This window comes from Heterodontus francisci, unplaced genomic scaffold (assembly GCF_036365525.1).
Source record: "Heterodontus francisci isolate sHetFra1 unplaced genomic scaffold, sHetFra1.hap1 HAP1_SCAFFOLD_967, whole genome shotgun sequence".
Taxonomy (NCBI): Eukaryota; Metazoa; Chordata; class Chondrichthyes; order Heterodontiformes; family Heterodontidae; genus Heterodontus; species Heterodontus francisci.
This window is the reverse complement of record NW_027141036.1, coordinates 1-24113: the sequence shown is the minus strand read 5'-3', so window position 1 is coordinate 24113 and position 24113 is coordinate 1. Positions and strand designations below refer to the sequence as shown.

Sequence of the window (24113 nt, the reverse complement as noted above, 5' to 3'; positions counted from 1 at the left end):
GCTCTGTAAACACTCCGTGTTTCCAGGAGGCCCAGTCTGTATAAAACTGTTCATATACCATTGACTGATCCAAACTCTTTCTCATGGGCACGTGTCAGGATTTCCTTGTACAGAGTTTCTGCCTCCTTGTACTTGTTTTGCTTCAGATAGCAGGAGGCCTACAGGAAGAGAAACCAGTGAGCGATTTATCCACAATGGACAGAGCTACCACTTGCTGCGGCCATACCGTCCTTTCATTCTCAGATCCCCGATCCCCTTCAGAAGCCTCAAATGGCCCCTCCCACCTCCTCTCCCCCTTGGGGGCCCTACAACCTCTCCTCTTCCACAGGATGGTCGGAGAGCTGGGGGGATGGGCGGACAACCCCACCCGGCTCCCCGCTTCCCCACAAACTCCACCTGGCACCCTGGTCACCTCCACACACCCTTTCCCACCTCACACCCACCCTCCGTCTCCCCCCTCGCCCCCGTCTCTCCCCTCACACCCCCACTCACTCCTCCCTCACCCCCTCCCATCTCCCCACACCTCTCTCACCTCCGTCTCCTCCCCGGCTCCCCACCTACCCCCACACACACCAACCCCCTGTTTCCCCCCTCACTCCCTCGCTCCCCCCCCCACAACACCTCCCTCACCCCCGTCTCGCCCCTCGTTCCTCCCTCAGCCCCTCGCCTCCCCCCACCAGCTCTCCCCTCTCCCCACCTACCCCTACACCCCCTGCTCCTCCCACTCCTCACCAGGTTGTTCTTCGTCTTTGCCACGTTGGGATCATCAGGTCCGAGCCGGGACTCATAGATCTCCAGGGCTCGCCGGTAGTAATACTCCACCTCCTCATATTTGCCCTGGTTCTGGCACAGCAGGGCCAGATTATTCAGCTGTTTGGCCACATCAGGGTGATCTTTACCCAGGACCTGTGCCAGAGAAAACCATGTCAGAACGTGAGACGGTGAAGACACCACAGCCCACCAGCAACCACACCAACCTCCCAAACCAATGGGCAGTAAACAAGACCACAGCCCTGCATCGTATTTCATTTTCGGTCCCTCATTACTGACCCTCTTTCAGTGCAGCACTCCCTCGGTACTGCCCCTCCGCCAGTGTGGCGCTCCCTCGGTATTGACCCTCTGATAGTGCAGCACTCCCTCAGTACTGACCCTCCGACAGTGCAGCACTCCCTCAGTACTGACCCTCCGACAGTGTGGCGCTCTCTCGGTACCAACCCTCTGGCAGTGTGGCGCTCCCTCAGTACTGCCCCTCCGTCAATGTGGCGCTCCCTCAGTACTGCCCCTCCGTCAGTGTGGCACTCCCTCGGTACTGCCCCTCCGTCAGTGTGGCGCTCTCTCGGTACCGACCCTCAGACAGTGCAGCACTCCCTCAGTACTGACCCTCAGACAGTGCAGCACTCCCTCAGTACTGACCATCAGACAGTGCAGCGCTCCCTCAGTACTACCCTCCGACAGTGCGATTTGGACTGAAACCCCAGTGTCCGTTACTGGGGTTGCCATCTGTCAGAATTCACATTCTGCTATTAGACTCATCACCTACTCCCTGTGCCCAGCTCACCTTCTCCCGGATCTCCAGTGCTCTTTTGCACAGAGGCTCTGCTTCCTTGTACTTCCCCCGCTTCCCATAGAGAACGGCGAGGTTATTCAGGGTCGCTGCTACCTGCTCAGAACAAACAGTGCAGTCAGGCTGGTGGTACCAACAATATTCATCAGTCTGGAACAACCCTCCCTACATTCCAAGTACAGTTCCTGGGAACAAGATAGGAGGGGTTTTATTCTGTATCTAACCCCGTACTGTACCTGTCCTGGGAGTGTTTGATGGGGACAGTGTAGAGGGAGCTTTACTCTGTATCTAACCCAGTTTTTTGTTTTTTTTCTGTACCTGTCCTGGGAGTGTTTGGTGAGGACAGTGTAGAGGGAGCTTTACTCTGTATCTAACCCAGTTTTTTTTTTTCGGTACCTGCCCTGGGAGTGTTTGGTGAGGACAGTGTAGAGGGAGCTTTACTCTGTATCTAACCCAGTTTTTTTTTCTGTACCTGCCCTGGGAGTGTTTGGTGAGGACAGTGTAGAGGGAGCTTTACTCTGTATCTAACCCAGTTTTTTTTTTTCTGTACCTGTCCTGGGAGTGTTTGATGGGGACAGTGTAGAAGGAGCTTTACTCTGTATCTAACCCAGTTTTTTTTTTCTGTACCTGCCCTGGGAGTGTTTGGTGAGGACAGTGTAGAGGGAGCTTTACTCTGTATCTAAGCCAGTTTTTTTTTTTCTGTACCTGTCCTGGGAGTGTTTGATGGGGACAGTGTAGAGGGAGCTTTACTCTGTATCTAACCCAGTTTTTTTTTCTGTACCTGCCCTGGGAGTGTTTGGTGAGGACAGTGTAGAAGGAGCTTTACTCTGTATCTAACCCAGTTTTTTTTTTTCTGTACCTGCCCTGGGAGTGTTTGATGGGGACAGTGTAGAAGGAGCTTTACTCTGTATCTAACCCAGTTTTTTTTTTCTGTACCTGTCCTGGGAGTGTTTGATGGGGACAGTGTAGAGGGAGCTTTACTCTGTATCTAACCCAGTTTTTTTTACTGTACCTGCCCTGGGAGTGTTTGGTGAGGACAGTGTAGAAGGAGCTTTACTCTGTATCTAACCCAGTTTTTTTTTTTCTGTACCTGTCCTGGGAGTGTTTGATGGGGAGAGTGTAGAGGGAGCTTTACTCTGTATCTAACCCAGTTTTTTTTTTTCTGTACCTGTCCTGGGAGTGTTTGATGGGGACAGTGTAGAGGGAGCTTTACTCTGTATCTAACCCAGTTTTTTTTTCTGTACCTGCCCTGGGAGTGTTTGGTGAGGACAGTGTAGAAGGAGCTTTACTCTGTATCTAACCCAGTTTTTTTTTTTCTGTACCTGCCCTGGGAGTGTTTGATGGGGACAGTGTAGAAGGAGCTTTACTCTGTATCTAACCCAGTTTTTTTTTTTCTGTACCTGTCCTGGGAGTGTTTGATGGGGACAGTGTAGAGGGAGCTTTACTCTGTATCTAACCCAGTTTTTTTTTCTGTACCTGCCCTGGGAGTGTTTGGTGAGGACAGTGTAGAAGGAGCTTTACTCTGTATCTAACCCAGTTTTTTTTTCGGTACCTGCCCTGGGAGTGTTTGATGGGGACAGTGTAGAAGGAGCTTTACTCTGTATCTAACCCAGTTTTTTTTTTCTGTACCTGCCCTGGGAGTGTTTGATGGGGACAGTGTAGAAGGAGCTTTACTCTGTATCTAATCCAGTTTTTTTTTCTGTACCTGCCCTGGGAGTGTTTGATGGGGACAGTGTAGAGGGAGCTTTACTCTGTATCTAACCCAGTTTTTTTTTTCTGTACCTGTCCTGGGAGTGTTTGGTGAGGACAGTGTAGAAGGAGCTTTACTCTGTATCTAACCCAGTTTTTTTTTTCTGTACCTGCCCTGGGAGTGTTTGGTGAGGACAGTGTAGAAGGAGCTTTACTCTGTATCTAACCCAGTTTTTTTTTTCTGTACCTGCCCTGGGAGTGTTTGGTGAGGACAGTGTAGAAGGAGCTTTACTCTGTATCTAACCCAGTTTTTTTTTCTGTACCTGCCCTGGGAGTGTTTGGTGAGGACAGTGTAGAAGGAGCTTTACTCTGTATCTAACCCAGTTTTTTTTTTCTGTACCTGCCCTGGGAGTGTTTGGTGAGGACAGTGTAGAGGGAGCTTTACTCTGTATCTAACCCAGTTTTTTTTTTCTGTACCTGCCCTGGGAGTGTTTGGTGAGGACAGTGTAGAGGGAGCTTTACTCTGTATCTAACCCAGTTTTTTTTTTCTGTACCTGCCCTGGGAGTGTTTGATGGGGACAGTGTAGAAGGAGCTTTACTCTGTATCTAACCCAGTTTTTTTTTCTGTACCTGCCCTGGGAGTGTTTGATGGGGACAGTGTAGAAGGAGCTTTACTCTGTATCTAACCCAGTTTTTTTTTCTGTACCTGCCCTGGGAGTGTTTGGTGAGGACAGTGTAGAGGGAGCTTTACTCTGTATCTAACCCAGTTTTTTTTTTCTGTACCTGCCCTGGGAGTGTTTGGTGAGGACAGTGTAGAGGGAGCTTTACTCTGTATCTAACCCAGTTTTTTTTTCTGTACCTGCCCTGGGAGTGTTTGGTGAGGACAGTGTAGAGGGAGCTTTACTCTGTATCTAACCCAGTTTTTTTTTTCTGTACCTGTCCTGGGAGTGTTTGATGGGGACAGTGTAGAGGGAGCTTTACTCTGTATCTAACCCAGTTTTTTTTTTTCTGTACCTGTCCTGGGAGTGTTTGATGGGGACAGTGTAGAAGGAGCTTTACTCTGTATCTAACCCAGTTTTTTTTTTCTGTACCTGCCCTGGGAGTGTTTGGTGAGGACAGTGTAGAGGGAGCTTTACTCTGTATCTAAGCCAGTTTTTTTTTTTCTGTACCTGTCCTGGGAGTGTTTGATGGGGACAGTGTAGAGGGAGCTTTACTCTGTATCTAACCCAGTTTTTTTTTCTGTACCTGCCCTGGGAGTGTTTGGTGAGGACAGTGTAGAAGGAGCTTTACTCTGTATCTAACCCAGTTTTTTTTTTTCTGTACCTGCCCTGGGAGTGTTTGATGGGGACAGTGTAGAAGGAGCTTTACTCTGTATCTAACCCAGTTTTTTTTTTCTGTACCTGTCCTGGGAGTGTTTGATGGGGACAGTGTAGAGGGAGCTTTACTCTGTATCTAACCCAGTTTTTTTTTCTGTACCTGCCCTGGGAGTGTTTGGTGAGGACAGTGTAGAAGGAGCTTTACTCTGTATCTAACCCAGTTTTTTTTTTTCTGTACCTGTCCTGGGAGTGTTTGATGGGGACAGTGTAGAGGGAGCTTTACTCTGTATCTAACCCAGTTTTTTTTTTTCTGTACCTGTCCTGGGAGTGTTTGATGGGGACAGTGTAGAGGGAGCTTTACTCTGTATCTAACCCAGTTTTTTTTTCTGTACCTGCCCTGGGAGTGTTTGGTGAGGACAGTGTAGAAGGAGCTTTACTCTGTATCTAACCCAGTTTTTTTTTTTCTGTACCTGCCCTGGGAGTGTTTGATGGGGACAGTGTAGAAGGAGCTTTACTCTGTATCTAACCCAGTTTTTTTTTTTCTGTACCTGTCCTGGGAGTGTTTGATGGGGACAGTGTAGAGGGAGCTTTACTCTGTATCTAACCCAGTTTTTTTTTCTGTACCTGCCCTGGGAGTGTTTGGTGAGGACAGTGTAGAAGGAGCTTTACTCTGTATCTAACCCAGTTTTTTTTTCGGTACCTGCCCTGGGAGTGTTTGATGGGGACAGTGTAGAAGGAGCTTTACTCTGTATCTAACCCAGTTTTTTTTTTCTGTACCTGCCCTGGGAGTGTTTGATGGGGACAGTGTAGAAGGAGCTTTACTCTGTATCTAATCCAGTTTTTTTTTCTGTACCTGCCCTGGGAGTGTTTGATGGGGACAGTGTAGAGGGAGCTTTACTCTGTATCTAACCCAGTTTTTTTTTTCTGTACCTGTCCTGGGAGTGTTTGGTGAGGACAGTGTAGAAGGAGCTTTACTCTGTATCTAACCCAGTTTTTTTTTTCTGTACCTGCCCTGGGAGTGTTTGGTGAGGACAGTGTAGAAGGAGCTTTACTCTGTATCTAACCCAGTTTTTTTTTTCTGTACCTGCCCTGGGAGTGTTTGGTGAGGACAGTGTAGAAGGAGCTTTACTCTGTATCTAACCCAGTTTTTTTTTCTGTACCTGCCCTGGGAGTGTTTGGTGAGGACAGTGTAGAAGGAGCTTTACTCTGTATCTAACCCAGTTTTTTTTTTCTGTACCTGCCCTGGGAGTGTTTGGTGAGGACAGTGTAGAGGGAGCTTTACTCTGTATCTAACCCAGTTTTTTTTTTCTGTACCTGCCCTGGGAGTGTTTGGTGAGGACAGTGTAGAGGGAGCTTTACTCTGTATCTAACCCAGTTTTTTTTTTCTGTACCTGCCCTGGGAGTGTTTGATGGGGACAGTGTAGAAGGAGCTTTACTCTGTATCTAACCCAGTTTTTTTTTCTGTACCTGCCCTGGGAGTGTTTGATGGGGACAGTGTAGAAGGAGCTTTACTCTGTATCTAACCCAGTTTTTTTTTCTGTACCTGCCCTGGGAGTGTTTGGTGAGGACAGTGTAGAGGGAGCTTTACTCTGTATCTAACCCAGTTTTTTTTTTCTGTACCTGCCCTGGGAGTGTTTGGTGAGGACAGTGTAGAGGGAGCTTTACTCTGTATCTAACCCAGTTTTTTTTTCTGTACCTGCCCTGGGAGTGTTTGGTGAGGACAGTGTAGAGGGAGCTTTACTCTGTATCTAACCCAGTTTTTTTTTTCTGTACCTGCCCTGGGAGTGTTTGGTGAGGACAGTGTAGAGGGAGCTTTACTCTGTATCTAACCCAGTTTTTTATTTCTGTACCTGCCCTGGGAGTGTTTGGTGAGGACAGTGTAGAGGGAGCTTTACTCTGTATCTAACCCAGTTTTTTTTTTCTGTACCTGCCCTGGGAGTGTTTGGTGAGGACAGTGTAGAGGGAGCTTTACTCTGTATCTAACCCAGTTTTTTTTTTCTGTACCTGCCCTGGGAGTGTTTGATGGGGACAGTGTAGAAGGAGCTTTACTCTGTATCTAACCCAGTTTTTTTTTCTGTACCTGCCCTGGGAGTGTTTGATGGGGACAGTGTAGAAGGAGCTTTACTCTGTATCTAACCCAGTTTTTTTTTCTGTACCTGCCCTGGGAGTGTTTGGTGAGGACAGTGTAGAGGGAGCTTTACTCTGTATCTAACCCAGTTTTTTTTTTCTGTACCTGCCCTGGGAGTGTTTGGTGAGGACAGTGTAGAGGGAGCTTTACTCTGTATCTAACCCAGTTTTTTTTTCTGTACCTGCCCTGGGAGTGTTTGGTGAGGACAGTGTAGAGGGAGCTTTACTCTGTATCTAACCCAGTTTTTTTTTTCTGTACCTGCCCTGGGAGTGTTTGGTGAGGACAGTGTAGAGGGAGCTTTACTCTGTATCTAACCCAGTTTTTTTTTCTGTACCTGCCCTGGGAGTGTTTGGTGAGGACAGTGTAGAGGGAGCTTTACTCTGTATCTAACCCAGTTTTTTTTTTCTGTACCTGCCCTGGGAGTGTTTGGTGAGGACAGTGTAGAAGGAGCTTTACTCTGTATCTAACCCAGTTTTTTTTTTCTGTACCTGCCCTGGGAGTGTTTGGTGAGGACAGTGTAGAGGGAGCTTTACTCTGTATCTAACCCAGTTTTTTTTTTTTCTGTACCTGTCCTGGGAGTGTTTGGTGAGGACAGTGTAGAAGGAGCTTTACTCTGTATCTAACCCAGTTTTTTGTTTTTTTTCTGTACCTGTCCTGGGAGTGTTTGGTGAGGACAGTGTAGAGGGAGCTTTACTCTGTATCTAACCCAGTTTTTTTTTTCTGTACCTGCCCTGGGAGTGTTTGGTGAGGACAGTGTAGAAGGAGCTTTACTCTGTATCTAACCCAGTTTTTTTTTTTTCTGTACCTGTCCTGGGAGTGTTTGGTGAGGACAGTGTAGAAGGAGCTTTACTCTGTATCTAACCCAGTTTTTTGTTTTTTTTCTGTACCTGTCCTGGGAGTGTTTGGTGAGGACAGTGTAGAGGGAGCTTTACTCTGTATCTAACCCAGTTTTTTGTTTTTTTTCTGTACCTGTCCTGGGAGTGTTTGGTGAGGACAGTGTAGAGGGAGCTTTACTCTGTATCTAACCCAGTTTTTTTTTTCTGTACCTGCCCTGGGAGTGTTTGGTGAGGACAGTGTAGAAGGAGCTTTACTCTGTATCTAACCCAGTTTTTTTTTTTTCTGTACCTGCCCTGGGAGTGTTTGGTGAGGACAGTGTACAAGGAGCTTTACTCTGTATCTAACCCAGTTTTTTTTTTTCTGTACCTGCCCTGGGAGTGTTTGGTGAGGACAGTGTAGAGGGAGCTTTACTCTGTATCTAACCCAGTTTTTTTTTTCTGTACCTGCCCTGGGAGTGTTTGGTGAGGACAGTGTAGAAGGAGCTTTACTCTGTATCTAACCCAGTTTTTTTTTTTTCTGTACCTGTCCTGGGAGTGTTTGGTGAGGACAGTGTAGAAGGAGCTTTACTCTGTATCTAACCCAGTTTTTTGTTTTTTTTCTGTACCTGTCCTGGGAGTGTTTGGTGAGGACAGTGTAGAGGGAGCTTTACTCTGTATCTAACCCAGTTTTTTTTTTCTGTACCTGCCCTGGGAGTGTTTGGTGAGGACAGTGTAGAGGGAGCTTTACTCTGTATCTAACCCAGTTTTTTTTTTCTGTACCTGTCCTGGGAGTGTTTGGTGAGGACAGTGTAGAGGGAGCTTTACTCTGTATCTAACCCAGTTTTTTTTTTCTGTACCTGCCCTGGGAGTGTTTGGTGAGGACAGTGTAGAGGGAGCTTTACTCTGTATCTAACCCAGTTTTTTTTTTCTGTACCTGCCCTGGGAGTGTTTGGTGAGGACAGTGTAGAAGGAGCTTTACTCTGTATCTAACCCAGTTTTTTTTTTCTGTACCTGCCCTGGGAGTGTTTGGTGAGGACAGTGTAGAAGGAGCTTTACTCTGTATCTAACCCAGTTTTTTTTTTCTGTACCTGCCCTGGGAGTGTTTGGTGAGGACAGTGTAGAAGGAGCTTTACTCTGTATCTAACCCAGTTTTTTTTTTCTGTACCTGCCCTGGGAGTGTTTGGTGAGGACAGTGTAGAAGGAGCTTTACTCTGTATCTAACCCAGTTTTTTTTTTCTGTACCTGCCCTGGGAGTGTTTGGTGAGGACAGTGTAGAAGGAGCTTTACTCTGTATGTAACCCAGTTTTTTTTTTCTGTACCTGCCCTGGGAGTGTTTGGTGAGGACAGTGTAGAAGGAGCTTTACTCTGTATCTAACCCAGTTTTTTTTTTCTGTACCTGCCCTGGGAGTGTTTGGTGAGGACAGTGTAGAGGGAGCTTTACTCTGTATCTAATCCAGTTTTTTTTTCTGTACCTGCCCTGGGAGTGTTTGATGGGGACAGTGTAGAAGGAGCTTTGCTCTGTATCTAACCCAGTTTTTTTTTTCTGTACCTGCCCTGGGAGTGTTTGGTGAGGACAGTGTAGAAGGAGCTTTACTCTGTATCTAACCCAGTTTTTTTTTTCTGTACCTGCCCTGGGAGTGTTTGGTGAGGACAGTGTAGAGGGAGCTTTACTCTGTATCTAACCCAGTTTTTTTTTTTCTGTACCTGTCCTGGGAGTGTTTGGTGAGGACAGTGTAGAAGGAGCTTTACTCTGTATCTAACCCAGTTTTTTGTTTTTTTTCTGTACCTGCCCTGGGAGTGTTTGATGGGGACAGTGTAGAAGGAGCTTTACTCTGTATCTAACCCAGTTTTTTTTTTCTGTACCTGCCCTGGGAGTGTTTGGTGAGGACAGTGTAGAGGGAGCTTTACTCTGTATCTAACCCAGTTTTTTTTTTCTGTACCTGCCCTGGGAGTGTTTGGTGAGGACAGTGTAGAGGGAGCTTTACTCTGTATCTAACCCAGTTTTTTTTTTCTGTACCTGCCCTGGGAGTGTTTGGTGAGGACAGTGTAGAGGGAGCTTTACTCTGTATCTAACCCAGTTTTTTTTTTCTGTACCTGCCCTGGGAGTGTTTGGTGAGGACAGTGTAGAAGGAGCTTTACTCTGTATCTAACCCAGTTTTTTTTTTCTGTACCTGCCCTGGGAGTGTTTGGTGAGGACAGTGTAGAAGGAGCTTTACTCTGTATCTAACCCAGTTTTTTTTTCTGTACCTGCCCTGGGAGTGTTTGGTGAGGACAGTGTAGAAGGAGCTTTACTCTGTATCTAACCCAGTTTTTTTTTCTGTACCTGCCCTGGGAGTGTTTGGTGAGGACAGTGTAGAAGGAGCTTTACTCTGTATCTAACCCAGTTTTTTTTTTTCTGTACCTGCCCTGGGAGTGTTTGGTGAGGACAGTGTAGAGGGAGCTTTGCTCTCTATGTAACTGGTGTTGTAACTGTGCTCACTCTGCATTACCACCTGCTGGTGAGTGTCCGAGGTGCTGGCTGAGAAGGAGGTTGATTCTTGTGTTGAATTGTTACACAGACTAGGGTCACACTTCAAACAGCCCCTCAAGCGACAGACAGGATGGAGGGAGGGAGACTGCAAAAGGAAAGCGTCGGGGGCTGGGGTGGGTGATCAGCGTGTTGGGTGGGGGGGGGGGGGGCGGCGGAAAAGCAGAATTTGGGCCCTTTCCCCGATTGCTTTTCTGCAAATGCCCCCTCACCAGCCCAGGACCCGGCCTCACTTACAGCTGGGTGGTCTTTGCCCAAGGTCTTCTCCCTGATGGACAGGGCATCGTTTAACAGGTGAGCAGCCTCCTTGTATTTATTCTGGTCCCTGTGCGGAGAGAGGGGGGAAAGAGAATGGGGTGAGTCACGACAGCCGGACTGAGACAATTCAGCAAGCACCTGGTGTGAATGGTCTGCAGCCAGAGAAAACAGAGAGACAGAGACCAGGTAAGAAGGCATGGGGGCAGAGAGAGAAGCAGTGGGTATCTGCACGCCCGGGATGCTGCTTGTACCTACCTGTATACCAGTGCCAGGATGTTGAGCATGGTAGCCACGTCAGGGTGATCGTGGCCCGATGTCTTCTCCAGATCCTCCAAGGCCTGTTTGCAGAGGGGCACGGCCACCTCGTAGCGTCCCTGCGAGGCGTACTGGATCACCAGATTGTGCAGTGTGCGCAGACGGGCTGGGATCTCATAACCACCCTGCTGTGCTGCAGCCACAGCACTGCTACCATGAGGGTGCGTCACTGCAAGAGAGAGAGAGAAACAGTGAGGGTGGGTCACTGCAAGAGAGAGAGAGAAAGAGTGAGGGTGGGTCACTGCGAGAGAGAGAGAGACAGTGAGGGTGGGTCACTGCAAGAGAGAGAGAGAAAGAGTGAGGGTGGGTCACTGCAAGAGAGAGAGAGAAAGAGTGAGGGTGGGTCACTGCGAGAGAGAGAGAGAAAGAGTGAGGGTGGGTCACTGCGAGAGAGAGAGAGAGAGAGAGAGAGAGAGAGACAGTGAGGGTGGGTCACTGCGAGATAGAGAGATAGACAGTGAGTGTGGGTCACTGCGAGATAGAGAGAGAGACAGTGAGGGTGGGTCACTGCGAGAGAGAGAGAGAGAGAGAGAGAGAGAGACAGACAGACAGACAGTGAGTGTGGGTCTTTGCAAGAGAGAGAGAGAGAGAGAGACAGTGAGTGTGGGTCACAGCGAGAGAGAGAGAGAGAGAGAGAGAGAGACAGTGAGGGTGGGTCACTGCAGAGAGAGAGAGAGAGAGAGAGACAGTGAGGGTGGGTCACTGCGAGAGAGAGAGAGATAGAGAGAGAGAGACAAAGAGAGAGAGAAAGAGAGATAGACAGTGAGTGTGGGTCACTGCGAGATAGAGAGAGAGACTGTGAGGGTGGGTCACTGCGAGATAGAGAGATAGACAGTGAGTGTGGGTCACTGCGAGATAGAGAGAGAGACTGTGAGGGTGGGTCACTGCGAGAGAGAGAGAGAGACAGTGAGTGTGGGTCACTGCGAGATAGAGAGAGAGACTGTGAGTGTGGGTCACTGCGAGAGAGAGAGAGAGACAGTGAGTGTGGGTCACTGCGAGAGAGAGAGAGAGACTGTGAGTGTGGGTCACTGCGAGATAGAGATAGAGGGAGAGAGAGAAAGAGAAAGAGAGAGAGAGAGACTGTGAGGGTGGTCACTGCGAGATAGAGAGAGAGAGAGAGAGAGAGACAGTGAGTGTGGGTCACTGCGAGAGAGAGAGAGAGAGAGAGACAGTGAGGGTGGGTCACTGCGAGAGAGAGAGAGAGAGACAGACAGACAGACAGTGAGGGTGGGTCACTGCGACAGAGAGAGAGAGAGAGAGACAGTGAGGGTGGGTCACTGCGAGAGAGAGAGATAGACAGTGAGTGTGGGTCACTGCGAGAGAGAGAGAGAGAGAGAGACAGACAGACAGACAGACAGTGAGTGTGGGTCTTTGCAAGAGAGAGAGAGAGAGAGAGACAGTGAGTGTGGGTCACTGCGAGAGAGAGAGAGAGAGAGAGAGACAGTGAGGGTGGGTCACTGCGAGAGAGAGAGAGAGAGAGAGAGAGAGAGACAGTGAGGGTGGGTCACTGCGAGATAGAGAGATAGACAGTGAGTGTGGGTCACTGCGAGATAGAGAGAGAGACAGTGAGGGTGGGTCACTGCGAGAGAGAGAGAGAGAGAGAGAGAGAGACAGACAGACAGACAGTGAGTGTGGGTCTTTGCAAGAGAGAGAGAGAGAGAGAGACAGTGAGTGTGGGTCACTGCGAGAGAGAGAGAGAGAGAGAGAGACAGTGAGGGTGGGTCACTGCGAGAGAGAGAGAGAGAGAGAGAGAGAGAGACAGTGAGGGTGGGTCACTGCGAGATAGAGAGATAGACAGTGAGTGTGGGTCACTGCGAGATAGAGAGAGAGACTGTGAGGGTGGGTCACTGCGAGAGAGAGAGAGATAGAGAGAGAGAGACAAAGAGAGAGAGAAAGAGAGATAGACAGTGAGTGTGGGTCACTGCGAGATAGAGAGAGAGACTGTGAGGGTGGGTCACTGCGAGATAGAGAGATAGACAGTGAGTGTGGGTCACTGCGAGATAGAGAGAGAGACTGTGAGGGTGGGTCACTGCGAGAGAGAGAGAGAGAGAGAGAGACAAAGAGAGAGAGAAAGAGAGAGAGACTGTGAGGGTGGGTCACTGCGAGAGAGAGAGAGAGAGAGTGAGTGAGGGTGGGTCATGCGAGATAGAGATAGAGGGAGAGAGAGAAAGAGAAAGAGAGAGAGAGACTGTGAGGGTGGTCACTGCGAGATAGAGAGAGAGAGAGAGAGACAGAGAGAGGAAGAGAGAGAGACTGTGAGGGTGGGTCACTGCGAGAGAGGGAGAGAGAGTGAGTGAGGGTGGGTCATGCGAGAGAGAGAGAGAGAGAGAGAGAGAGAGTGTGGGTGGGTCACTGCGAGAGAGAGAGAGTGAGAGGGTGGGTCACTGCGAGAGAGAGAGAGAGAGAGTTTGGGTGGGTCACTGCGAGAGAGAGGGAGAGAGAGAGAGTGAGGGTGGGTCACTGCAAGAGAGAGAGAGAGACAGTGAGTGTGGGTCACTGCGAGAGAGAGAGAGAGAGAGAGAGAGAGACAGTGAGGGTGGGTCACTGCGAGAGAGAGAGAGAGAGAGAGAGAGCGACAATGAGTGTGGGTCACTGAGAGAGAGAGAGAGCGACAGTGAGTGTGGGTCACTGAGAGAGAGAGAGAGAGACAGTGAGGGTGGGTCACTGCGATAGAGAGAGAGAGAGAGATAGACATTGAGTGTGGGTCACTGCGAGAGAGGGAGAGAGAGACAGTGAGTGTGGGTCACTGCGAGATAGAGATAGAGGGAGAGAGAGAAAGAGAAAGAGAGAGAGAGACTGTGAGGGTGGTCACTGCGAGATAGAGAGAGAGAGAGAGAGAGAGACAGTGAGTGTGGGTCACTGCGAGAGAGAGAGAGAGAGAGAGAGACATTGAGGGTGGGTCACTGCGAGATAGAGAGAGAGACTGTGAGTGTGGGTCACAGCAAGAGAGAGAGAGAGACAGTGAGTGTGGGTCACTGCGAGAGAGAGAGAGAGAGAGAGAGACATTGAGGGTGGGTCACTGCGAGATAGAGAGAGAGACTGTGAGTGTGGGTCACTGCGAGAGAGAGAGAGAGACAGTGAGTGTGGGTCACTGCGAGATAGAGAGAGAGACTGTGAGTGTGGGTCACTGCGAGATAAAGATAGAGGGAGAGAGAGAAAGAGAAAGAGAGAGAGAGACTGTGAGGGTGGTCACTGCGAGATAGAGAGAGAGAGAGAGAGAGAGAGAGACAGTGAGTGTGGGTCACTGCGAGAGAGAGAGAGAGAGAGAGAGACAGGGAGGGTGGGTCACTGCGAGAGAGAGAGAGAGAGAGAGAGAGAGACAGTGAGGGTGGGTCACTGCGAGAGAGAGAGAGAGAGAGAGAGAGAGAGAGCGACAGTGAGGGTGGGTCACTGCGAGAGAGAGAGAGAGAGAGACAGACAGTGAGGGTGGGTCACTGCGAGAGAGAGAGACAGACAGACAGACAGACAGACAGTGAGTGTGGGTCTTTGCAAGAGAGAGAGAGAGAGAGACAGTGAGGCTGGGTCACTGCGAGAGAGAGACAGAGAGAGAGACAGTGAGTGTGGGTCACTGCGAGATAGAGAGAGAGACTGTGAGGGTGGGTCACTGCGAGATAGAGAGATAGACAGTGAGTGTGGGTCACTGCGAGAGAGAGAAAGAGAGAGAGAAAGAGAGAGAGACTGTGAGGGTGGGTCACTGCGAGAGAGAGAGAGAGAGAGACAGTGAGTGTGGGTCACTGCGAGATAGAGAGAGAGACTGTGAGGGTGGGTCACTGCGAGATAGAGATAGAGGGAGAAAGAGAAAGAGAGAGAGACTGTGAGGGTGGGTCACTGCGAGATAGAGATAGATAGAGAGAGAGAGAAAGAGAGAGAGACTGTGAGGGTGGGTCACTGCGAGATAGAGAGAGAGACTGTGAGGGTGGGTCACTGCGAGATAGAGAGATAGACAGTGAGTGTGGGTCACTGCGAGAGAGAGAGAGAGAGAGAGAGAGAGACAAAGAGAGAGAGAAAGAGAGAGAGACTGTGAGGGTGGGTCACTGCGAGAGAGAGAGAGAGAGAGAGTGAGTGAGGGTGGGTCATGCGAGAGAGAGAGAGAGAGAGAGAGAGAGAGAGAGAGAGAGAAATAGAAAGAGAGAGAGAGACTGTGAGGGTGGTCACTGCGAGATAGAGGGAGAGAGAGACAAAGAGAGAGAGAAAGAGAGAGAGACTGTGAGGGTGGGTCACTGCGAGAGAGAGAGAGAGTGAGTGAGGGTGGGTCATGCGAGAGAGAGAGAGAGAAAGAGAAAGAGAGAGAGAGACTGTGAGGGTGGGTCACTGCGAGATAGAGAGATAGACAGTGAGTGTGGGTCACTGCGAGAGAGAGAGAGAGGGAGAGACAGAAAGAGAAAGAGAGAGAGAGACTGAGAGGGTGGGTCACTGCGAGAGAGAGAGAGTGTGAGTGAGTGAGGGTGGGTCATGTGAGAGAGAGAGAGAGACTGTGAGGGTGGGTCACTGCGAGATAGAGAGATAGACAGTGAGTGTGGGTCACTGCGAGATAGAGAGAGAGACTGTGAGGGTGGGTCACTGCGAGAGAGAGAGAGAGAGAGAGAGACAAAGAGAGAGAGAAAGAGAGAGAGACTGTGAGGGTGGGTCACTGCGAGAGAGAGAGAGAGAGAGTGAGTGAGGGTGGGTCATGCGAGATAGAGATAGAGGGAGAGAGAGAAAGAGAAAGAGAGAGAGAGACTGTGAGGGTGGTCACTGCGAGATAGAGAGAGAGAGAGAGAGAGACAGAGAGAGGAAGAGAGAGAGACTGTGAGGGTGGGTCACTGCGAGAGAGGGAGAGAGAGTGAGTGAGGGTGGGTCATGCGAGAGAGAGAGAGAGAGAGAGAGAGAGAGAGTGTGGGTGGGTCACTGCGAGAGAGAGAGAGTGAGAGGGTGGGTCACTGCGAGAGAGAGAGAGAGAGAGTTTGGGTGGGTCACTGCGAGAGAGAGGGAGAGAGAGAGAGTGAGGGTGGGTCACTGCAAGAGAGAGAGAGAGACAGTGAGTGTGGGTCACTGCGAGAGAGAGAGAGAGAGAGAGAGAGAGAGAGACAGTGAGGGTGGGTCACTGCGAGAGAGAGAGAGAGAGAGAGAGAGCGACAATGAGTGTGGGTCACTGAGAGAGAGAGAGAGCGACAGTGAGTGTGGGTCACTGAGAGAGAGAGAGAGAGACAGTGAGGGTGGGTCACTGCGATAGAGAGAGAGAGAGAGATAGACATTGAGTGTGGGTCACTGCGAGAGAGGGAGAGAGAGACAGTGAGTGTGGGTCACTGCGAGATAGAGATAGAGGGAGAGAGAGAAAGAGAAAGAGAGAGAGAGACTGTGAGGGTGGTCACTGCGAGATAGAGAGAGAGAGAGAGAGAGAGACAGTGAGTGTGGGTCACTGCGAGAGAGAGAGAGAGAGAGAGAGACATTGAGGGTGGGTCACTGCGAGATAGAGAGAGAGACTGTGAGTGTGGGTCACAGCAAGAGAGAGAGAGAGACAGTGAGTGTGGGTCACTGCGCGAGAGAGAGAGAGAGAGAGAGAGACATTGAGGGTGGGTCACTGCGAGATAGAGAGAGAGACTGTGAGTGTGGGTCACTGCGAGAGAGAGAGAGAGACAGTGAGTGTGGGTCACTGCGAGATAGAGAGAGAGACTGTGAGTGTGGGTCACTGCGAGATAAAGATAGAGGGAGAGAGAGAAAGAGAAAGAGAGAGAGAGACTGTGAGGGTGGTCACTGCGAGATAGAGAGAGAGAGAGAGAGAGAGAGAGACAGTGAGTGTGGGTCACTGCGAGAGAGAGAGAGAGAGAGAGAGACAGGGAGGGTGGGTCACTGCGAGAGAGAGAGAGAGAGAGAGAGAGAGAGCGACAGTGAGGGTGGGTCACTGCGAGAGAGAGAGAGAGAGAGACAGACAGTGAGGGTGGGTCACTGCGAGAGAGAGAGACAGACAGACAGACAGACAGACAGTGAGTGTGGGTCTTTGCAAGAGAGAGAGAGAGAGACAGTGAGGCTGGGTCACTGCGAGAGAGAGACAGAGAGAGAGACAGTGAGTGTGGGTCACTGCGAGATAGAGAGAGAGACTGTGAGGGTGGGTCACTGCGAGATAGAGAGATAGACAGTGAGTGTGGGTCACTGCGAGAGAGAGAAAGAGAGAGAGAAAGAGAGAGAGACTGTGAGGGTGGGTCACTGCGAGAGAGAGAGAGAGAGAGACAGTGAGTGTGGGTCACTGCGAGATAGAGAGAGAGACTGTGAGGGTGGGTCACTGCGAGATAGAGATAGAGGGAGAAAGAGAAAGAGAGAGAGACTGTGAGGGTGGGTCACTGCGAGATAGAGATAGATAGAGAGAGAGAGAAAGAGAGAGAGACTGTGAGGGTGGGTCACTGCGAGATAGAGAGAGAGACTGTGAGGGTGGGTCACTGCGAGATAGAGAGATAGACAGTGAGTGTGGTCACTGCGAGAGAGAGAGAGAGAGAGAGAGAGAGACAAAGAGAGAGAGAAAGAGAGAGAGACTGTGAGGGTGGGTCACTGCGAGAGAGAGAGAGAGAGAGAGTGAGTGAGGGTGGGTCATGCGAGAGAGAGAGAGAGAGAGAGAGAGAGAGAGAGAGAGAGAGAAATAGAAAGAGAGAGAGAGACTGTGAGGGTGGTCACTGCGAGATAGAGGGAGAGAGAGACAAAGAGAGAGAGAAAGAGAGAGAGACTGTGAGGGTGGGTCACTGCGAGAGAGAGAGAGAGTGAGTGAGGGTGGGTCATGCGAGAGAGAGAGAGAGAGAGAGAAAGAGAAAGAGAGAGAGAGACTGTGAGGGTGGGTCACTGCGAGATAGAGAGATAGACAGTGAGTGTGGGTCACTGCGAGAGAGAGAGAGAGGGAGAGACAGAAAGAGAAAGACGAGAGAGAGACTGAGAGGGTGGGTCACTGCGAGAGAGAGAGAGTGTGAGTGAGTGAGGGTGGGTCATGTGAGAGAGAGAGAGAGAGAGAGAGAGAGAGAGAGTGTGAGTCACTGCGAGAGAGAGAGAAAGAGTGAGTGAGGGTGGGTCACTGCGAGAGAGAAATAGAGAGAGAGAGTGAGTGTGGGTCACTGCGAGAGAGAGAGAGAGAGTGTGAGTGTGGGTCACTGCGAGAGAGAGAGAGACAGTGAGGGTGGGTCACTGCGAGAGAGAGAGAGAGAAAGTGAGGGTGGGTCACTGCGAGAGAGAGAGAGAGAGACTTAGACGTTGGGTCACTGCGAGATAGAGATAGAGGGAGAGAGAGAAAGAGAGAGAGACTGTGAGGGTGGGTCACTGCGAGATAGAGATAGATAGAGAGAGAGAGAAAGAGAGAGAGACTGTGAGGGTGGGTCACTGCGAGATAGAGATAGATAGAGAGAGAGAGAAAGAGAGAGAGAGACTGTGAGGGTGGTCACTGCGAGATAGAGATAGAGATAGAGAGAGAGAGAGACTGTGGGGGTGGGTCACAGCGAGAGAGAGAGAGAGAGAGAGACTGTGAGGTTGGTCACTGTGAAAGAGACAGAGACTGTGAGGGTGGTCACTGTTAGAGAGAGAGAGAGAGACTGTGAGGGTGGTCACTGTGAGAGAGAGAGAGAGAGACTGTGAGGGTGGGTCACTGCGAGAGAGAGAGAGACTGTGAGGGTGGGTCACTGCGAGATAGAGAGAAAGACTGACAGAGAGAGAGACACACAAATTTTTCAAATCCTCTCTGGCCACAGGAGTAGTACCAGAAGATTGGAGGACAGTGAATGTGGTATCATTATTCAAGAAGGGTAGCAGGGATAAACCAGGTAATTACAGCCGGTGAGTCTAACATCAGTGGTAGGGAAACTATTGAAAAAATTCTGAGGGACAGGATTAATCTCCACTTGGACAGGCAGGGATTAATCAGGATAGTCAGCATGGCTTTGTCATGGGAGATCATGCCTAACTAACTTGATTGAATTTTTCGAGGAGTGACTAGATGTGTAGATGAGGTTAAAGCAGTTGATTAGTCTACATGGATTTCAGTAAGCTTCAAATCAAATTCCCTCAATTAGATTGTTAAAGGTGTAAGAGCCCATGATCCATTGCAATTTGCAAATTGATCCAAAATTGCTTAGCCACCCAATTCAAATATTCAGTCTTCGTCTTTACCATTACCTTATAAATCTGAATCCTCTGTATCCCAGAGTATACCCCCTTCCTTTTGTTTGTAATATTAATGATTTAGACAATGAAATAGGAGTAATGATCAGCAATTTGCAGATGACACAAAACTTGGTGTGTGTTGTAAATAGTGAGGAGGAAAGCCTTAGATTACAGGACGATATAGATGGGCTGGTAAGATGGGCGGAGCAGTGCGAAATGGAATTTAATCCTGAAAAGTGTGAGGTGATGCATTTTGGGAGGACTAACAAGGCAAGGGAAAATACAATGGATGGTAGGACCCTAGGAAGTACAGAGTGTCAGAGGGACTTGGTGTACTTGTCCATAGATCACTGAAGGCAGCAGCACAGGTAGATAAGGTGGTTAGGAAGGCATATGGGAAACTTGCCTTTATTAACCGAAGCATAGAATATAACAGCAGAGAGGTTATGATGGAGCTGTATAAAACACTAGTTAGTACTCCAGCTGTGGCCTATTTTTTTTTACTCTTTCATGGATGTGGGCGTCGTTGGCCAGGCCAGCATTTATTGCCCATCCCTAATTGCCCTTAAGAAGGTGGTGGTGAGCTGCCTTCTTGAACTGCTGCAGTCCATGTGGGTAGGTCTATCCATAGTGCTGTTAGGAAGGGAGTTTCAGGATTTTGACCCAGCGACAGTGAAGGAACGGTGATATAGTTCCAAGTCAGGATGGTGTGTCTTAGAGGGGAACCTGCAGGTGGTGATGCTCCCATGCATTTGCTGCCCCCTTGTCCTTCTCATTGTAGAGGTCGTAGGTTTGGAAGGTGCTGTCTGAGGAGTCTTGGTACATTGCTGCAGTGCATCTTGTAGATGGTACACACTGCTGCCACTGTACGTCGGTGGTGGAGGGAGTGAATGTTTGTAGATGGGGTGCCAATCAAGCGGGCTGCTTTGTCCTGGATGGTGTCGAGCTTCTTGAGTGTTGTTGGAGCTGCACCCATCCAGGCAAGTGGAGAGTATTCCATCACACTCCTGACTTATGCCTTATAGATGGTGGACAGGCTTTGGGGAGTCAGGAGGTGAGTTACTCGCTGCAGGATTCCTAGCCTCTGACCTGCTCTTGTAGCCACGGTATTTATATGGCTTCTCCAGTTCAGTTTCTGGTCAATGGTAGCCCCTAGGATGTTGATAGTGGGGGATTCAGCGATGGTAATGCCACTGACTGTCAAGGGGAGATGGTTAGATTTGCTCTTGTTGGAGATGGTCATTGCCTGGCACTTGTGTGGCGCGAATGTTACTTGCCACTTATCAGCCAAGGCTGTAATGAATTCAGGAGCTGAGTGGCCGTGGCGGAACCTACTGAGCATCACTGAGCAGGTTATTGCTAAGCAAGTGCCGCTTGATGGCACTGTTGATGAGACCTTCCATCACTTTACTGATGATTGAGAGTAGGCTGATGGGGCGGTAATTGGCCGGGTTGGACTTATCCTGCTTTTTGTGTACAGGACATACCTGGGCAATTTTCCACATTGCCAGGTAGATGCCAGTGTTGTAGCTGTACTGGAACAGCTTGGCTAGGGCACTGCATGTTCTGCAGCACAAGTCTTCAGTACTATTGCTGGAATATTGTCAGGGCCCATAGCCTTTGCAGTATCCAGTGCCTTCAGTCGTATCTTGATATTACGTGCAGTGAATGAAATCGGCTGAAGTCTGGCATCTGTGATGCTGGGGATTTCAGGAGGAGGCCGAGATGGATCATCAACTCGGCACTTCTGGCTGAAGATTGTTGCAAATGCTTCAGCCTTATAGAGTAATAGAGAGATACAGCACTGAAACAGGCCCTTCGGCTCACCGAGTCTGTGCCGACCATCAACCACCCATTTATACTAATGCTACATTAATCCCATATTCCCTACCACATCCCCACCTTCCCTGAATTATCCTACACCTACCTACACTAGGGGCAATTTACAATGGCCAATTTACCTATCAACCTGCATGTCTTTGGCTGTGGGAGGAAACCCGGAGCACCCGGTGAAAACCCACGCAGACACAGGGAGAACTTGCAAACTCCGCACAGGCAGTACTCAGAACCGAACCCGGGTCGCTGGAGCTGTGAGGCTGCGGTGCTAACCACTGCGCCACTCAAATCTTTCGTACTGATGTGCTGGGCTCCCCCATCATTGTGGATGGGGATATTTGTGGAGCCACCTCCTCCAGTTAGTTGTTTAATTGTCCATCACCATTTACGGCTGGGTGTGGCAGGACTGCAGAGCTTCGATCTGATCCGTTGGTTATGGGATTGCTTAACTCTGTCTATTGCATGCTGCTTACGCAGTTTGGCATGCAAGTAGTCCTAGGTTGTAGCTTCACCAGGTTGACACCTCATTTTGAGGTCTGCCTGGTGCTGCTCCTGGCATGCCCTCCTGCACTCTTCATTGAACCAGGGTTGGTCTCCTGGCTTGATGGTAATGGTAGAGTGGGGGATATGCCGGACCATGAGGTTACAGATTGTGGTTGAGTACAATTCTGCTGCTGCTGATGGCCCACAGCGCCTCATGGATGCCCAGTTTTGCATTGCTATATCTGTTCGAAATCTATCCCATTTAGCACAGTGATAGTGCCACACAACACGATGGACGGTATCCTCAATGTGAAGGCGGGACTTCGTCTCCACAAGGACTGTGCGGTGGTCACTCCTACCAATACAGTCATGGACAGAAGCATCTGCGGCAGGCAGATTGGTGAGGGCAAGGTCAAGTATGTTTTTCCCTCTTGTTGGTTCCCTCAACACCTTAAAGTGTGCAAAGGAAACGCGACTGAGCCCAAATGCTGGGCCCGGAAGTCTGACCCGACCCCGACACGTCGTCGGGACCCGTTGGGTTCGGGTTGAGTAGCATGTACTGATGTAAAGGCCTGCCACCCGACCCAACCCTGACAGGATCAGACGACACGTGTTGGGTTCGGGCCGTGTCATGTTGGGCTTCCGGCTCTGGCATTCGGACTGGGATTGAGTTTCCTTTGCAGACCTTTATCACCATCTGCCGCAGACCCAGTCTAGCAGCTATGTCCTTTAGGAGTCAGCCAGCTCGGTCAGTTGTGGTGCTACTGAGCCACTCTTGGTGATGGACATTGAAGTCCCCCCACTCACTGCATACTCTGTGCCCTTGACACCCTCAGTGCTTCCTCCAACTGCTGTTTAACATGGTGGAGTACTGAGTCATCAGCTGAGGGAGGGCGGTAGGTGGTAATCAGTAGGAGGTTACCTTGCCCATGTTTGACCTGATGCCATGAGACTTCATGGGGTCCGGAGTCGATGTTGAGGACTCCCAGGGCAACTCCCTCCCTACTGTATACCACTGTGCCACCACCTCTGCTGGGTCTGTCCTGCCGGTGGGACAGGACATACCCAGGGATGGTGATGGCAGTGTCTGGGACATTGTCTGTAAGGTATGATTCCGTGAGTATGACTATGTCAGGCTGTTGCTTGACTAGTCTGTGGGACAGCTCTCCCAACTTTGGCACAAGCCCCCAGATGTTAGTAAGGAGGACTTTGCAGGGTCGACAGGGCTGGGTTTGCTGTTGTCGTTTCCGGTGCCTAGGTCGATGCCGAGTGGTCCGTCCGGTTTCATTCCTTTTTATTCACTTCGTAGTGGTTAGTTACAACTGAGTGGTTTGCTAGGCCATTTCAGAGAGCATATAAGAGTTAACCACATTGCTGTGGGTCTGGAGTCACATGTAGGCCAGACCAGGTAAGGACAGCAGATTTCCTTCCCTAAAGGACATTAGTGAACCAGATGGGTTTTTACCACAATTGACAATGGTTTCATGGCCATCATGAGATGATGATTCAAATTCCACCTTCTGCTGCGGTGGGATTCGAACCCATGTCCCCAGAGCAATACCCTGGGTCTCTGGGTTACTAGTCCAGTGACAATACCACTACATCACAGTGCGGGAAGATGGGATTAGAATAGATAGGTGCTTGATGGTCGGCACAGACACGATGGGCCAAAGGGCCTGTTTCTGTGCTGTATAACTCTATGACTTGAAGACAGAGATGGGGAGAGAAAGGGAGCAGGAGAGAGAGAGACATAGAGAGAGAGAGAGAGAGACAGAGAGAGAGAGAGAGAGACAGAGAGAGAGACCGAGAGTGACAGGGACTGAGACCAAGAGAGAACGAGAGAGAGAGAAACAGAGACAGACAGACAGAGAGAGTCACACAGAGAGGGAGACAGAGAGAGACACACACAGAGAGAGACAGAGAGAGAGACACACACAGAGAGAGAGACACACACACACACAGAGACAGAGAGTCATAGAGCACGGAAACAGGCCCTTCGGCCCATTGTGTCCATGCCGGCCATCAAGCACCGAACTATTCTAGTCCCATTTTCCAGCACTTGGCCCGTAGCCTTGTATGATATGGCATTTCAAGTGCTCATCTAAATACTTCTTAAATGTTGTGAGGGTTCCTGCTTCTACCACCTCTTCAGGCAGCATATTCCAGATTCCAACCACCCTCTGGGTGAAAAAGGTTTTCCTCAAATCCACTCTCAACCTCCCGCCCTTACCTTAAATCGATGTCCCCTGGTTACTGACCCCTCCACCAAGGGAAAAAGTCTCTTCCTATCTAACCTATCAATACCCCTCATAATTTTGTATACCTCAATCATGTCGCCCCTCATCTTTCACTGTTCTAAGGAAAACAACCCCTCGCCTTTTCAGTCTCTCTTCATAGCTGAAATGCTCCAGCCCAGGCAATATCCTGGTGAATCTCCTCTGCACCCTCTCCAGTGCAATCACATCCTTCCTATAGTGTGGTGACCAGAACTGTACACAGTACTCCAGCTGTGACCTAACTAGTGTTTTATACAGCTCCATCATAACCTCCCTGCTCTTATATTCTATGCCTCGGCTTATAAAGGCAAGTATCCCATATGCCTTCCTAACCACCTTATCTACCTGTGCTGCTGCCTTCAGTGATCTATGGACAAGTACACCAAGGTCCCCCCGACCCTCTGTACTTCCTAGAGTCCCTACCATCCATTGTATATTCCCTTGCCTTGTTAGTCCTCACAAAATGCATCACCTCACACTTCTCAGGATTAAATTCCATTTCGCACTGCTCCGCCCATCTTACCAGCCCATCTATATCATCCTGTAATCTAAGGATTTCCTCCTCACTATTTACGACACCACCAATTTTCGTGTCATCTACGAACTCACTTATCATACCTCCCTTATTCATGTCTAAATCATTAATGTACACTACAAACAGCAAGGGTCCCAGCACCAATCCCTGCGGTAAACCACTGGTCACAGGCTTCCAATCGCAAAAACAACCCTCGACCATTACCCTCTGCCTCCTGCCACTAGTCCAATTTTGGATCCAATTTGCCAAATTGCCCTGA

At 49.6% G+C, this 24113-nt stretch overlaps 1 protein-coding gene across 1 annotated transcript in view; it reads right to left on the bottom strand.

Moving 5' to 3' along the window:
- Positions 1 to 21740, bottom strand: part of LOC137361878 (kinesin light chain 2-like) — a 233833-nt gene extending 212093 nt beyond the window's left edge. The window contains exons 1-6 of the mRNA XM_068026480.1: positions 21551 to 21740; positions 10553 to 10781; positions 10277 to 10364; positions 1559 to 1660; positions 733 to 906; positions 59 to 158 (exon numbers count right to left, since the gene is read on the bottom strand). Coding sequence (XP_067882581.1) covers positions 59 to 158; positions 733 to 906; positions 1559 to 1660; positions 10277 to 10364; positions 10553 to 10781; positions 21551 to 21740 — 883 coding nt within the window. The remainder of the gene's footprint in view (positions 1 to 58; positions 159 to 732; positions 907 to 1558; positions 1661 to 10276; positions 10365 to 10552; positions 10782 to 21550) is intronic.
- Positions 21741 to 24113: the final 2373 nt, after the last annotated feature.